Raw genomic sequence first — 15047 nt, 5'->3', positions numbered from 1 at the left:
TGCCGTTTTGATTATAGTTAAAAATGGTTTAACCCTGCAAGGCCCAGCGTTGCTTTTTGGCAACATTTTTTAAATCATTTAAAAAAAATGTTATAATTAGTTTTCCTGTTCTTTTTTTCACATTAACATCACCATTAAATCCTATTGTTTAGTATTACAATGCCATTGTCCACGATATTTGCATATAAATACCCCCCACAGAGACTGACATTCACACCTCCCAGAGAAGTTGAAATTCCAGCGTCTGGACGAACATCTCACTTTTTAACTGAAGCTATTCCTCACTGAAACATAAGTAAATTCCTGTAATATTGTTTTTCGTGATCATTAGAATGTCTAGAACACGTGCATATGTTAATATTGTGAAAAATATCCCCAAAATGCAAATTAGGGCATGATTTATGGCTATAAAACCTTACAAAAACATTATTAATTTGTTAACATTACATTTTCCTGATTAGGACTGCTACAACACCATCTGATTTTTTTTGGCCAGTAGAAATTAATTCGGGTCTTGCAGGGTTAAGGGTCTATCTCTGCCCACACACCAAACGTGCTCAGTGCTCACTGCTTTTTGTTTCATGGGTAATAATGGCACAAGTACTAGCATAAAAAAAAAAAATGTAATAGCTACCATTAAAATGTAGCCCTTGTAGATCTTTGTAATGCACAAACTTTAGTTTGTGTTCCTGTCACCTACGTGTGCCGTTTGCCGTCTTGTTCTTTACGTGTGCCTTATTTGTATTGAAATTGTTGAAAGAGGACCTGTAATTTATATAAAGAGTGAATTCTGAGTAATAATAAGTGGTCATCATGAGTCTCAGTATTACCGACCACATTTTGGCGGCCCAAAGTGTAACTGGTAGTGTCAGTTCTTACATGGCAACCGCTACATGCAGGAAGTGGTACAATACAGCTACACGATTTGAAAAGGCAATAAAACCACATGGTTACAGAGAGTCGAGGATGACAAGTCCTTAGACTTTTTTTCCCTTGAGGGCCAACAGTTAACGGCCATTAAGTTAAAAATACATTACAAAACACATGACGTACATTAACAAGCACTCCCTTACTTTCTCTAGACTAATGACCCTCTAAGGGGAACCTTTACTAATAGACATGTTTTGTCCACTGCTTAAGACACCTCAGATTGGTCGTCAGTTTAAAGATAAAGTGCCATGATCGTCCCCCCCAAAAAAACATGATTATCAGATTATACAAGGAAGATTTCTTTCCAAAATGTGTACAGAAAGAGTTAAAATTATTATTTTTTTGTATGCCTGGTTGTCATGATGGGTGGTGGTGACCCAGCTGAAGTTAACCACACCCACGTTGAAATACTGTCAACCTCCTAGACACATGAAAACCAGAAAAGTACAAAACTATGGCACCTCTTTAAGGTTGTTCCACTGTGTAGCTCCTAGTAAATGATCCCTTACACACTTTACTTTTAAATAATGGATTGCATTTTTATAGCGCTTTTCTAAGCAAGTTGCGAACTCAAAGCGCTTGCTAAAAGCAGGATGGCTCACATTTGATACACACTGAAAAGCAAGTCTCTAGGGCCCTCACCATATATGATTTTATGCGCGACCATGGCCCCAACCCTAGTATGATCAGTCTATTCTGTGCCGACTAACTTTGTTTTGAGTTGTATATGCAAAAGTGGCACAAAATAAGGGAGTTTGCCACCACCAGTCGTCTAAGTTACCCTGCAACTAGGTTTACTTCACATGGGCACAAAGACAAATTAAAACGAATAAAAACTCTGAATCACAAAAACTGAATCACTTTGCACACAATTTATTTTTTCACTAAGTTAACAGACATTGCACATAATCCCCTCCAAACAAGGCACATAAAAAAATAAGACAAAATAAAACAAATACAAAAATAATTTCTTTCATAGATTTATCCCACAGAGATAAAATCGAACTGGGGATGTAATTGTTTAGAACTCAGTGGGGTGGCATGGAAATAAGGACTCCGCGAATGCACCACCAATCTCTCACCTGCTTGGCTCCACAGCAAACCCACGAAAGAAAAAAAGAAATACAAAAATTCTCGGCTGGTTCTTTTAGTCCACTGTCATGCCGAATAGGAGTCAATTAAAGAAAATTTGCTGAGGGGGGTTTATTGAACCGGGCTGCCAAGCAGATTTTTCCACTCATTTTAACGTTCTCTTCAAAGATGTATTTTAACGTTCTCTTCAAAGATGTAATTCAATTTCTAAATATACACATCCCCCACCTTTCTCACACCCTCCCTCTCAGTGTCTAGTCAAGATCAGGGGGCCAGGGGTGGTGGGTGGCAGGATGGGGAGTACAAGGGGAGGGGAAAGCAGTGCGTGTTGTGAAATGGGACCCGTCCCCCAGATATCTGCAGGACCTAAAAAGAAAAAGGTCACACAGGCATTAAAATATGACAATTGTACTTTGTAAAACCAAGATTACCCTTTCTATAAATGAGGGCTTAAGGTGGGGCAAGTGGTTTTCTTTGGTAAAATAGTTATCGTTGTCATATAGTGTTCAGTAACAGGATCTCTCCAGCTCTAACAGAAAATGCAGGATCTCTCCAGCTCTAACAGAAAATGCATTCTCAGGTCAGGATACCAATTTTATCCAATCAGGATAGATAACCTGGAAGTGAAATTGTAAGCGATGAAAAAGAAATAAGCAGACAAATTGAACACTAAAAATTAAGCTGAAAATTGGTACTCTCCCGATTGGCTGAAATTTTGCAACCCACCTGAAAATGTATTCTGTTTATTGAATAGCTGGAGAGAACATTATGGCAATGATTACACAATAGAGCTTTAACCCATTAACAAACATATTTTAACCAAAAATGTAATAACTTAACCTACCTTTAATTCAAGTCTTAATTTAGGACAAATCCCTTTCTTAAGACACATATAAAAGGTTACTCTAACTGGCACAATTCCACCACAAGCCTTTTTGTAGACAAACTAAAAAGTCATCATCTGTGAGATGGCCAAGATGGCACCTACAATGCAAAAAGTACAAGCCTAAATAATGTTGAGCCAGGGTTGCACTAGTAACATGGCAGTCCCACCTCTTTCAAAGGGTCGCGCAAAACCCATGTCAGACTGTGGGTGCAGGGACTGTTGTGGCGGGTGCCTGCTGTAAGGAGAGGAAATGGTGTCAAACTTGCATGTGGATAGAATGCTAGGGAAAACATGCAGGCAGAAAGCTAATAAAATGTCTTACCTCAGGCGATTTTACCTCAGGCGTTTTTACCTCAGGCGTTTTTGTCTCAGGGGTTTTGGGTGATTTAGGAGAAGGCTTTGGCGATTTTGTTGCAGATTTGACATTAGCTGGCTTTGAGGTCTGAGGCGGAGTACCAGGCTCCGAGGCAGGCTTCTGAGGCGAGGCATCAGGCTCCGATGAAGGCTCCGAGGCAGCCTTCTCTTTCTCTACCCCGTTCTAGAGGTAGCAACACAAAAATCGAAATTTCTCAAAGACATGACCTGACCATGATACTCAAACCCACCCATGTCATTCTTGAAATGGCACCAAGTAAATAATTGCACATCAAGTATTTAAGCTTGAAATTTGCTCAAATTATTTAGGATTATTTTTTAAATGTTATTCCTGACAACTGTCCCAATTGCTACCAATGCTTACTTTAGAGACAGACGACTCAGAGGTCCTTTGTCTGCGGCGGCTGAACTGTCGGCGTGGCTTCTGCTCTTGGCCCTCAGAGGCTTCACCATTGGTTTGCTGGTCATTCGGTTGCTCTTCCTGCTTGACCACCTCCTCCTCCCCCTGGGTTTCCCCCGGAGAGGTTTCCTGCTGGCCCTCGGGTTGCTGCTTGAATTGGGTTCTGGGTCGGAACGGCCTGTGGACCATGGAACAGCAAAGACATGCTTCAATGTTTTGACTCATTGGGACAATGATTAAGAAGTCATTTAGGCTTGAACGCCAATCTGTGTCACTTTAGATTTGAACCAGTTTAACCATTATGTTATGCTTTATCTCAGGGGTCCTCAAATACAAATCTTGAAGGTCCACAAATATTTTTTTGAAACAGGTCCGGGTCCGGGGAAAAATAAATTATATATATATATATATATATATATATATATATATATATATATAAATATATATATATATCCCTTTCATACATTATTTTACATTGGCTAATGTTTTTTTTAGTAGTTTGTTGATGCAGTAATGGTCTTTTTCTGTTTCTTTCTTTATTAAAAGGGTGTTAAGTCCTTAATTATGACTTTACTTTCATCTGGCCTGGGGACTCCTCCAAAATCATTTGGGGTCCTCTTTGACCCACAAGTTGACTCACTTGACTAAAGAGTAACAACCCGTTGAAGGGAGAACAGAATGTAATAAATCAAGGTGGAGCAGAGATATTTATTTTACGAAAATTATTTGTTTGCGCTAGTGTTTGTTTCTTTTAGCAAACTGGGATAATCTTCGAATGATTTATGCTTGTGTCGCAACGTGAATATCGATCCTGAAAACAATGTGTCGCGCGTCGGAGACGATGCGTGGAGAGAGCCTCCCCACTCCGAGTAATGCGTGTGGCTCGCTTTGCTGCATGGCTCGCTGGCTGCATATCCATGGAGAAAGAGAGAGGCAGCCAGCTGTGGCTGCAGTGTGGCACCTCGCGAAAACTCTCTGCAGAGAAGATTATAATCCTCATCCTGCAAACGTATTCACGTTGATGTTGTGCTTGTGCGCGAATGAAACCCACTGATTTATAACTAGTTTACAGCCTGCAGCTAATCGCTGCTGCTGCGTGCTGCCCGCTTCGAAAACTTCCGCACTCCGCAGTGAAATGAACAGAGGCGGTGCCGTGGTAACAGTTTATCAGCGCGTCATTGTCATAGAGATGACAACCCATAATAGTTTATGCCCCGGCATCAGCCAATCAGCGTGCCGTTCTCTCTCTCTCTCGCACACAGACTTCAGAGCGCATGCAATGAAATGAATGAATACAAGGAGAAGTGGAAACAAAACGTGGAGTAAATTTTTTTTTTTTTTTATATAATTCGTCCTGGGTCCGGTCGGCGGTGCCTCGCGGTCCGGACGTGGACCGCGGTCCGCCTATTGAGGACCCCTGCTTTATCTATTTAAAAAAAGAAATCTTTATTTTTTACCCGATTCAAATTTTCTTTTCTAAAGCCTTCTTAAATCAGTGGTTCTCAAACTTTTTCATGTCAAGGACCCCCCATTTCAAAATGTTGTTCCAGAGACTACCAAAAGCAAATACTTGAGTAACAAATGTTCGCTTTTAAAGATAGTCAGACTTGGGAGAAAAAAAAAGAATTTTCAAATGGCAGATCTACAAGCTTACAGCGCGTTGAGCTTGTATATCTGCTATGTTTCAATAGTTAAAGCATTAAAATCATTCTAGGCCTAAATGGGTTAAGAAAAGAAAAACTAAACGAAACCTTGGTACACAGCATTTATACAACATCCAGCATGGAACTATGAGGAGAGATTAGTCACCTGCGGTATGGAGGTCTGAATCTACGCCTTAGCGGCCTCTGCTGGTCACCTACTTGATCCGTCTTCTGTTCTCCAGCCTCACCCTGGCACACACAGATCAGGCCTCAATATAAGATTACACAGAACATACCAGGTAGACAGCAAATATCTCTTTTGGGTCTCAAGCTGAAAGGTATAGGTATTCAGTTTCTAATAAAGAAAGTCTATACAACTGCCTCTACTTCAGAGCCGCTCATCACCTCCTCTTGCACTTCCTGTCTGGGTCTACGAGGCCTGCGGCGCCGTGGTACAGGTTGCGTGCCCTCATTCTCAACACCGCCCTCCGAGGCAGAGCCCTGGCCGTCACCCTGTGCATCCTGGTCATTGGGTCGGGAGCCGCGGGGGAAGAAGCGGCGACGGAAGCGCCGTTTATTGGGTGCATAGCGGCTGCCTTTGACGGGGACCCCGCCTGGACCCGTCACATTGGCCGCTTCTGAGCCCTGTGGGAGGGATTAGGACAAGAGGTGCAACAGTTAACTGAACTAATTGATTAATTTATCATACATACAAACGCAGGTGGGGTCGTGGAAGGTCCTGTTGGGGTTGTACATTGGCAACAACAAAAAAAGTTTCAAATTAAGAAAAAAGGTACAAATAACGTGAAAAGAGGTCAGCTATTTGACTCCTAACAGTCCTCTCCTCATACACACGACTTCTGCCTCCAACACTGACAGAACAAGCAACAACGCACACAAGTCCTCACTGAGGCACACAAAAAGACTTAGCTATTCTTCAACAATTTACTTGGGAATTACGTTCAATATTAGTGGGTGGTACAAGATAAATACTTAATTGAAAAAGTAATACTTTGCCAAGATTGCCGCCACAATTAGGACAGATTTTAGAGTTCAAACTCCAAATGAGCACAGGTAGCTAGAGGTTTCATTCTTTATCCTTACCTTACTGGCTTCTATAACGTCAAACTCCACGATCTCCCCATCTCCCACACTGCGCAGGAATTTCCTAGGATTGTTTTTCTTGATAGCGGTCTGAGGGAACAGAAGGCGTGCAATCAGTTGAAAACTTAAGCTACACAGAAAACACATTTTTGGACATAGACATTAGAGAACCACTCACTTGATGCACGAACACATCTTCTTTGGTGTCATTTCTATGGGGGATGAAACAGCCATCGTTGGTTCATAGCCTCATAAATATAACATAGGCCAACATGCTTCAGATTGGAGGGTTAAAAACAAGTCTGTCATTTTAACTACTCTACTCATGTGGCTTTTTTTAAGTATCAAAATTGATATACATGGTGATAAACCCATTGTAACCCACTGTCCTAATATGTGTGAGGGGGCTGTGTTTTTTCAATGAGATTGATTTTATGAATTTGTTTTAAATTAATAAATATTAGGAAAATAATTTGGGGATCCATCTGGGTGTCCCAACCACAGACAAGGTCATCAGAACCAGGAACATTGGTTTTCAAGTCTTTAAAATAAGAGATGAAGTTACAATGGGTTTAGATAGGAGGGGGCATGGTTTTCAAGTCTGTTTAAAATAGAATTGAAGCTACAATGGGTTTAGATAGGAGGGGGCATGTCTGAAGAAAAAAAAAAGAAAAGTGATATTTCCCTTTCTTATATTACTGCCATGGGACGCAGTACAGTACAAGTGGTAGCAACTCATAGATCAAAGATCATCCTTAAACAATTTTCAATTTCACTTCCCCACAGTTCAATCACAAAGGAACATTGTACCTGTTTATGAAGCCATATCCATTACGCACGTTGAACCATTTCACTGTGCCCTGGACCAAGGTGGCTAAAATAAAGAAATGACAGACGTATCAATTAATATAGCCTACTTGGTTTGTATAGGCCTCCCAGTTTACATTTACAAGGGAGACATGGCTATGGCTATAAAACAGTTGAAATCCAAGAAATTAGGTAAATTCTGAGTATAGCGTTTATCAAGCACTACAGAAATCTGTAAATGATTAACCCTATAACAGTTGAAACCCTGTAATCCACCACTACCAAGTCCAACTAGGTCAAGAGGGAGGTTTACAGAGCTGAGCTGCATTTATAGTCCTCACAATAATTAAATCAGAAAATATTTCAGAATGCCCATAAAAAGGTTTTTGATTCAGAGAGACGACTAACAGCCCAACATGTAAACACATTTAGTGTAAACTAACGCTCATAAATCATTATCAACGAAATTCGTTGAACGAATCCTTTGATTAAAAAAAAAATCCCAGTTTGGGATTGAAATAGCCTGACGGTTTTATCTCACGATGGATCGAGCTCAACCTGGTGTTGAGTAGTTTAGCCAATTTGCCACGTACGTCTACACAAACGTTCAGATTTTTAAAATAAAGTGCTTACTGAAGGCTCACAGATGTCTCAATATGGTTCGCTTGAGCATAATTTCCAGTATCTTCCGTATTGTTAATAAGAAGCATTTTTAATCCGATCGGTCGCCGTTTTCTAAAAAGGTTTTAATGTATCAGAGTGCAGAACACCTCCCAACCGATAGGGTTACGTAGTTTATTAATCCGAAAAATGGCCGCAAAACGAATTAAAATGCTTTTATTAAACAATACGAAGATACAGGTAATTCCGCGTGAGCGTACCATATTGTGACCTATGTGAGCCTTCAGTAAGCACTTTATTTTTGGAATCTGGACGTTTGTGTAGATGCGAGTGGAAAATTAGCTAAACTTCTCAACACCAAGTTGAGGTCGATCCATGACGACCGTCATGTTTGCAGTCAAGCGTAGAATTGAAATGACTTGCACCTGTGCGTGCATCTATCTGCCTTCCATTTGAACTCGTGACAGTTGATACAAGGAAATCTAGGTCCCATTTGCAAACTGGTAACCTACATTCACATGCAAATGAAAATTAGCCTTTTTTTAAATTATTGTTGTAGTCCTTGTTGTAGCTACGTCAACATAGGTGGCAATCAAATGGAAGAATGTGTGCAATCACGGGGTCATCACAATGAAAGAAAAGTCCATAAAAGTCTCATATCCTGCCCAAACGAACAAATGTTTTTAACCAGTTAAATTACTTAGTGAAGATTTAACAGATTTGTCCCATATCATGCCCATGTATAAATGTGGGACTCGTGCAGGTAGATCAGTAAACGAAACTAATGGGAGTTCTCAGAGGCCTAGCTTGCTTACAGTCAACAAGTGAAATTATCTCGTGTTGGGAGATCAAACTGGTTAACGCTTAAATTACCAAATACATTACTATCCTGAAATAAGATATAGCCTATTGTATCTTAAGTCCACTCAACACTCAACATCTCTGAAGTCCACTCAACAGATCAGGCCTAGAAACCTAAAAGCTAAAATATATTTATTTTGCTTTCTAAACGTCTTGACACTTCCCTTCGATCACGCACCTATGATCTTTCTCTCCGGCTGTGGCTGTTCTTCCACTGGGGCCGATGGTGGGTCGCTCTGCGCCTCGGTGTCGGTCATACTCTCTGGGATACACTAAACGTTGGTGTGTTCCCCTTCTCTCCAAACTCTTCTTTCCGCCGCCGCTAGTTTTATCCCGACATCCTCCAGTCTGCTGCGAGTAAGCCGCGCCCTCATTGGTTTCCCAATAGACGTGGAATGTAATTGGTGCTGGAGCCTGGTGAGGGCAAAAGGTATATAGTCCAGTGATTCTCAAACCTTTGGACCCCCAAATTGACACTTATTAGCCCGCGCAGAGCCGCAGACCCTCATTTGAAAAGATATGCGAGGGACCCCCATTACAGAAGATTTATTCGAGCAGTCATTCATTTCATTTCAAGGAAGCCCAGTTTGATATGCATTAGACTACAGACCCACATTTAATGGTATTACATTTGGTTCCTAACTATCATTTAGCTGGGGACCCCCTGGAACTCCCTCAAGGACCCCTGGGGGTCCCCGGACCCCACTTTGAGAACCAATGATGTGTAGACCACTGATTCTAAACCCTTTTCGTTTCAAGGAATCCCAGACTGTTTAAGCCACGGACCCCCATTTATTTTTATGTTATTATTTTATCTCTAGTAGGCCTATACTGGTAGAAGTCTACACTGTCAAATCCTCTGGTTTAATTTAACTGTGAGAGTGTACAAATGTAGGTCTACCATAAATTCAGATGCACTCATTGCACTGGAAGGGTCAGTGCTTCTCATAGACTGGTCAGCAACATGAGGAACAGTTTAATTTCACTGACTCCAATTAGAGAATATAATATAAGAACAGCTATGAAGTACAGGACTTCCTCTCACAAACAACAGAAATGTGACAAATTGACAATCCACATGATAGGCTATACATATTATCAGCTAGGCCAGGGGTCTTCAACGTTTTCAGGCCAAGGACCCCTTAGTTGAGAGAGAGATAAAGCAGCCAGGGACCCCGACAAACTGTTCACAATTTCATTGTTTGACAGCACGATCATCAGTGTTTTTTGGATTCATGTCAATTTGTACGTCTTCAGATATTTAACCACTTGAACCGTCAATGAATAAACATAATAAACTTGACCTTTGATTCTTACTTAGTCTGCTCTTTTTCCCCTCTACACCAAACCTCTTTGCCGAAAATAGCCGATCTACAAGCTCAGAGCTTGTAGATCGGCTATTTTTGGCAAATGTTATCAGAATAGTGCTAGGGTTCCAAGTGGTTAATATAAAAACAAATCGAGAGATCGCACAAAGATTTGGAGGACCCCCTGTAGTAACTCTGAGGGCCCCCTAGGGGTCCCGGACCCCCTGTTGAAGACCCCTGAGCGAGGCTATAGTAAATAAATAAAACCAATTTACGTAACAAAACATCACACAATAACAAAACAAGATGTACAATAACAGGATAAACATTTCTTTTTTTAGTCTACTTCTTAATTCACACAAGCCTAACTTTTCAGACAAGATTTTTAGGTTGTGCTTAAATTGTTATCCAGTCGGTTCCATTGAGAAGCACTTTGTACTTTTGTAAGTGAAGGATCCCTTTGCCTTAAATGCACTTTTGAATGCAGCTAGAGCTTGTTTCCACTTTTGTCCTTTAAAATGTGATTTATGTGCAGGATGTGTTAGTTATGTAATGAGGAGTATATGTGCGCGCGCGCGTGCGTGTGTGTGTGTGTGTGTGTGTGTGTGTGTGTTTGTGTGTGTGTGTGTGTGTGTGTGTGTGTGTGTGTGTGTGTGCACACGTGCATGTGTGTGTGTGCGTGTGTGTGTGTGTGTGTGTGTGTGTTTGTTTGTGTGTGTGTGTGTGTGTGTGTGTGTGTGTGTGTGTGTGTGTGTGTGTGTGTGTGTGTGTGTGTGTGTGTGTGTGTGTGTGTGTGTGCGCGCGCGCATGCACAAACTTTGAGGAGTTTGATTAAACTTTCAAACGAAGAAAATTAAGAAATTACTCAAATTGTCATAGCAGTTTCTCTATCTAAGTACAGGTTCTATAGCTACACATTTTGTCAGACTTTAGACCATGTTGGCCTTATTGTTGCCATCCAAATTACTCTCTAAAATACATGAGGCCGCCAGTGATGCTTCCTCGCAAGATCAGTCTGCACAAACACCCAAAGCTGCCACATGAGTGTGTGTGAGCTGACTTGATTGCATCCGATCAGACCCTGACTCACTCTTACTCTTACATTCACCACTATGTATCTACACCTCATGGTACGTCATTCAGACGGCGTAGTAGACTGGTCACGGAATGGACGTGGTACTCCAGTTTCAATGGCCTAAAATTAACCCAGCAGCTCTGCAAACTGTCAAGTTGTAGGGGAACTACTGTGTGTACGGCCACACTGCATCTCTTGACAGAAAATAGTCTAATGCCTCATTCACACTACAGATATATAGTTGAACGTTTTGCTTGGTAATTCAATGTAATCTCAATGGAAACCAGCTTTAAAGGCTGGGCGTGTCGGCTGTCCTTGGAATCCAGCCTTTAAAGCTGGTTTCCATTGAGATTACATTGAATTACCAAGCAAAACATTCAACTATATATCTGTAGTGTGAATGAGGCATTAGTCTTTTGTCTTTTTTTATCAAGCCATTTCATCATGTTCACTTTAGACTGGGGTGTGCTATTTTGTTGGTGGCTCCTCAGCTGCACATCAATGAGGACCATAGTTATAAGTCTAAGAATTGTCTATGAGCAAGACACTTAACATAACAGCTAACACCTAATTGCTTCGCAGACTCTGTTTGTATCTAGTCGCCCACTGCTCTTATATTAATAGTTAGGATGGGTATGCAAAAAAAAAAGAATATATACTGTATATATATATAAATATATATATATATATATATATATATATAGTCTATATATAGTGCAAAAGGCTCAACAATGCCTATTTTATTAGCCTAGTAAACGACCAACTTCCGTAATCCAGGAAATGGTTTCCGGAAGTGGGTGATTTATGAGGCTACAATCTGTTCATGTTGCTACCGTAGGCAGGTGATACAGCAGTATTTCTTGCACAGTTTTTGGAGCTGTGTGAAGCACAGGCTCCCTATACGTGGCCGTGTGGGTCTGTCTGTCTGTGTGTCTGTCTGTATGTAGCCTGAACTTCCTAAACTTCGGCACGCCACTAGTCCCACAGTTTTGCCACCACACACTCGCGCCATATGTCAAATCGACCGGCTTACTCGGGAATCGTGGGCTATTACTTTTCTAAGAGAAAGGTTCTATAGTTTAATTGATATTAATTTATTAGTGAATTAATTTTCCCCATTGACTTATAATGGGAATCGCAAAAACTCACATTCAATTATTTGTCTCTCGCAAACCATAGGGGCTAGAGTTTCAAGACTTGGAGAGGAGGTTCATAATGATTTCAAGGATTAAATAAAAAATAATTGTGTCATTTGGCCGCATGGTGGCGCCATAACACCCCACTTTACGTTTTGGCCTGTAACTCTTGAACCGTAGGTCGGAAAATTAAAAATATTTTTTCCCTGGATTCCTTGGGTCATGACGCATCTCCCCATATAGGCCACGCCCATTTGCGCCATGATAGATTTTCCGCCATCTTGAATTTTCTCCAAAACACACTTTTTGCTCCTTTTCCTACATATTTTCTTCAAATGTCACAAAATTCGGTACACATGATCCACACACACACACACACACACACACACACACACACACACACACACACACACACACACACACACACACACACACAGCTCCACTTCACACGGGTGTGATTGTCTTTTTCTGACGATATCTACTGCATAGTACTGTGTTCTATCCGTCTGTCATTCAATGTTATATGATACATAAAGGTTTCCGGTGTAAATAAGCCGAAAAGCTTACTAGGATCTCCTATTAGTTGACCTTGAACGAGTGAACTGTACTGTCATGAAACTGTGCCTTTTCCTATGCAATCAATCAAAAGCCAAGAAACTCCACAGCCACACCACCGGGCTGCTGAACAGGCGCTGAGCCCTGTTGCCATGTCAGTCTCGGTGACACAGGCCATCACACTGGCACTATCACTTCATGTAAGACTGTAAAAACACTCCTCCATTGCCACTGCACTGGTACTATCACTTTATGTGGAACACATGACTGTATATAGCATACTATATATACTCCATTCTCCAAACATTTCATTCATACTGTATGTGATGACCTGCTCTTACTTGCACAAGAGATGGAGGTACCTCTGCCTCAGTAAATATCCCTTTTTTGTTACCTTTTTTTAATTATCAAAAATATTTTTAAAAGATTTGAAAAATATATCAAGCTTTTTCATTAAAAAAATATATCAATCATTTTTCTAAAGAAGTTCATGTATACAAGCTACAAGCTCATAATACATAGATTGTAGATCGGCTATTTTCAGTTTGTGTCTGGTGAGACACTGAGTAAACTGGAGTAGGCAAATGAATAACGATCTTGTTCCTCACTTGTATTAAAGCCATTTGTAGCCTCTTTATGGTACGACCTGAGGCTTTAATTGTCTGAGTTTTTGCTCCAGTGCCTTTCTTCTTCTACAGTATGAGTCCTTATTTGTTTCTTTAACTTTGCAGGTCTCCTATGGTGGGCCCTGGTCTGGTTTCTGTACTGGCAGCTGAATCCAGCATAGCACACTGGACAGCTAGGGATGAACCATTTTCCTCTCATCTGAGCCCTGCCATTGCTGCTGACCAGATAAGGGATGGGAAACAGTGAGTGTTGTGCAGGTTCCCTAGTCTTATGAGTGAGAGAGAGAATGATGAGGGTGTGGCACCGTCACCGAGTACATTCAGGTCACAGTCTAAGTATAGCCTGAGATCCATCACCTTGTCACCTATGTAGTCTAGAGGTGCTGAAGGCTGAGGGATGAAGGATGAGGACAGGGTTGCACTGGGCAGAGGCGTGCCAACGGTGCCACATGTCCTGGTTCTCTTTATGATTGGTAGCAACCCGACTGGGGGCTCCTCCTCTGTCACGTCACTGACGTCAGCTTCTTTCATGAATGGTGATGGGGAAAGACCGGACTCACCGGAGACTCCTGCTGGCTGCTGCACTGTCTCCTCGTCGATCGTGTAATCTTCCACCTTTCACCGGCTCAGCATGTCTTACTCTGGCATGCATGGGAACTTGGAGCCCAGCTGGTACAATCGGCTGTGTCTGTTCAGCTTCTCATATCATGGTGTTGTGGAGACAGACAACACAAACTACATCAATGTCAACAAACCATTATCTAAATCAAAGTATGATTAACACAACAATAAAACAATAGGTGTGGGTGCACCCTGTCCCTGAGTCATACTGGAAATACTACTACTACTACTACTACTACTATTGATATGTTTAATCCATAATAATCCCAACTCTAAATATGCATGTAGGCCTAAATCTGCAGTCAGTGTGCATCACAGGACAGGACACAACATTAATTGATGAAACCTATAACGTAAATTACATAGAGAAAGCCAGATGATTTCAAATAATTGATGCAAAATTACTTTGGGATCAGGCCATGATCATTAGGTCACACAAAAATATGTGACACAGATGCATGCGTGTCATCTCTCCTCATAGCAGTGCCCCTGCTCTAGAATGAGCCCCTGCTCATGCGCAGTGTGAGGTAGGTTGATTCCACAGGTATTTGGAGAGACTGGATGAGGGGGGGTATACAGTGCTATACAGTGGCAGAGAGAGAGAGAGAGAGAGAGAGAGAGAGAGAGAGAGAGAGAGAGAGAGAGAGAGAGTGTGAGAGAGAGAGAGGTGGAGTGTAGACTACACATACAGTGGGAGAGAGAGAGAGAGAGAGAGAGAGAGAGAGAGAGAGAGAGAGAGAGAGAGGGGGGGGGGGAGGAGTGTACAGTGTTAAAGCACAGGTAGGCTACACCTACAGTAGTACACACAGTGCAGAGGTGGAGTGTAGGCTATACAGTGACAGTGGTAGAAAGTGTGGGCTGTTACATACAGTGGTAGATTGTGGGCTACATACATAGGCCTACAGATTCTGGGCTACATACAGGCCAGGGACAGGGTAGAGAGAGGTGGGGTGAGTGTGTGCTGCTGCATACAGTGGGGTTTGTGGTCCTGGACGGGTTCTTTTGGGG

General features: G+C 41.6%; 1 protein-coding gene across 2 annotated transcripts; it reads right to left on the bottom strand.

The window, feature by feature from the left end:
* Nucleotides 1–1787: 1787 nt before the first annotated feature.
* Nucleotides 1788–14508, bottom strand: LOC308298366 (Y-box-binding protein 2-A-like). 2 transcript variants are annotated; one of them, XM_080741952.1, is made up of 11 exons: nucleotides 13979–14508; nucleotides 8898–9133; nucleotides 7241–7304; nucleotides 6609–6642; nucleotides 6431–6520; nucleotides 5732–5971; nucleotides 5493–5575; nucleotides 3648–3861; nucleotides 3231–3446; nucleotides 3076–3143; nucleotides 1788–2388 (listed from the first exon to the last, which is right to left on the bottom strand). In XM_080741952.1, exons 2-10 carry the CDS (start codon nucleotides 8974–8976, stop codon nucleotides 3105–3107), a joined length of 1059 nt encoding a protein of 352 aa, XP_080598078.1. In that variant the 5' UTR covers nucleotides 8977–9133; nucleotides 13979–14508; the 3' UTR covers nucleotides 1788–2388; nucleotides 3076–3104. The 2 variants fall into 2 exon arrangements, with proteins under 2 accessions (XP_080598078.1, XP_080598079.1); XM_080741953.1 differs by having other exon boundaries at nucleotides 3076–3140.
* Nucleotides 14509–15047: the final 539 nt, after the last annotated feature.

Source organism: Nannobrachium achirus (genome assembly GCF_963921795.1).
Source record: "Nannobrachium achirus genome assembly, chromosome: 14".
NCBI classification, from domain to species: domain Eukaryota; kingdom Metazoa; phylum Chordata; class Actinopteri; order Myctophiformes; family Myctophidae; genus Nannobrachium; species Nannobrachium achirus.
This window is presented reverse-complemented; position numbering and strand designations above follow the sequence as displayed.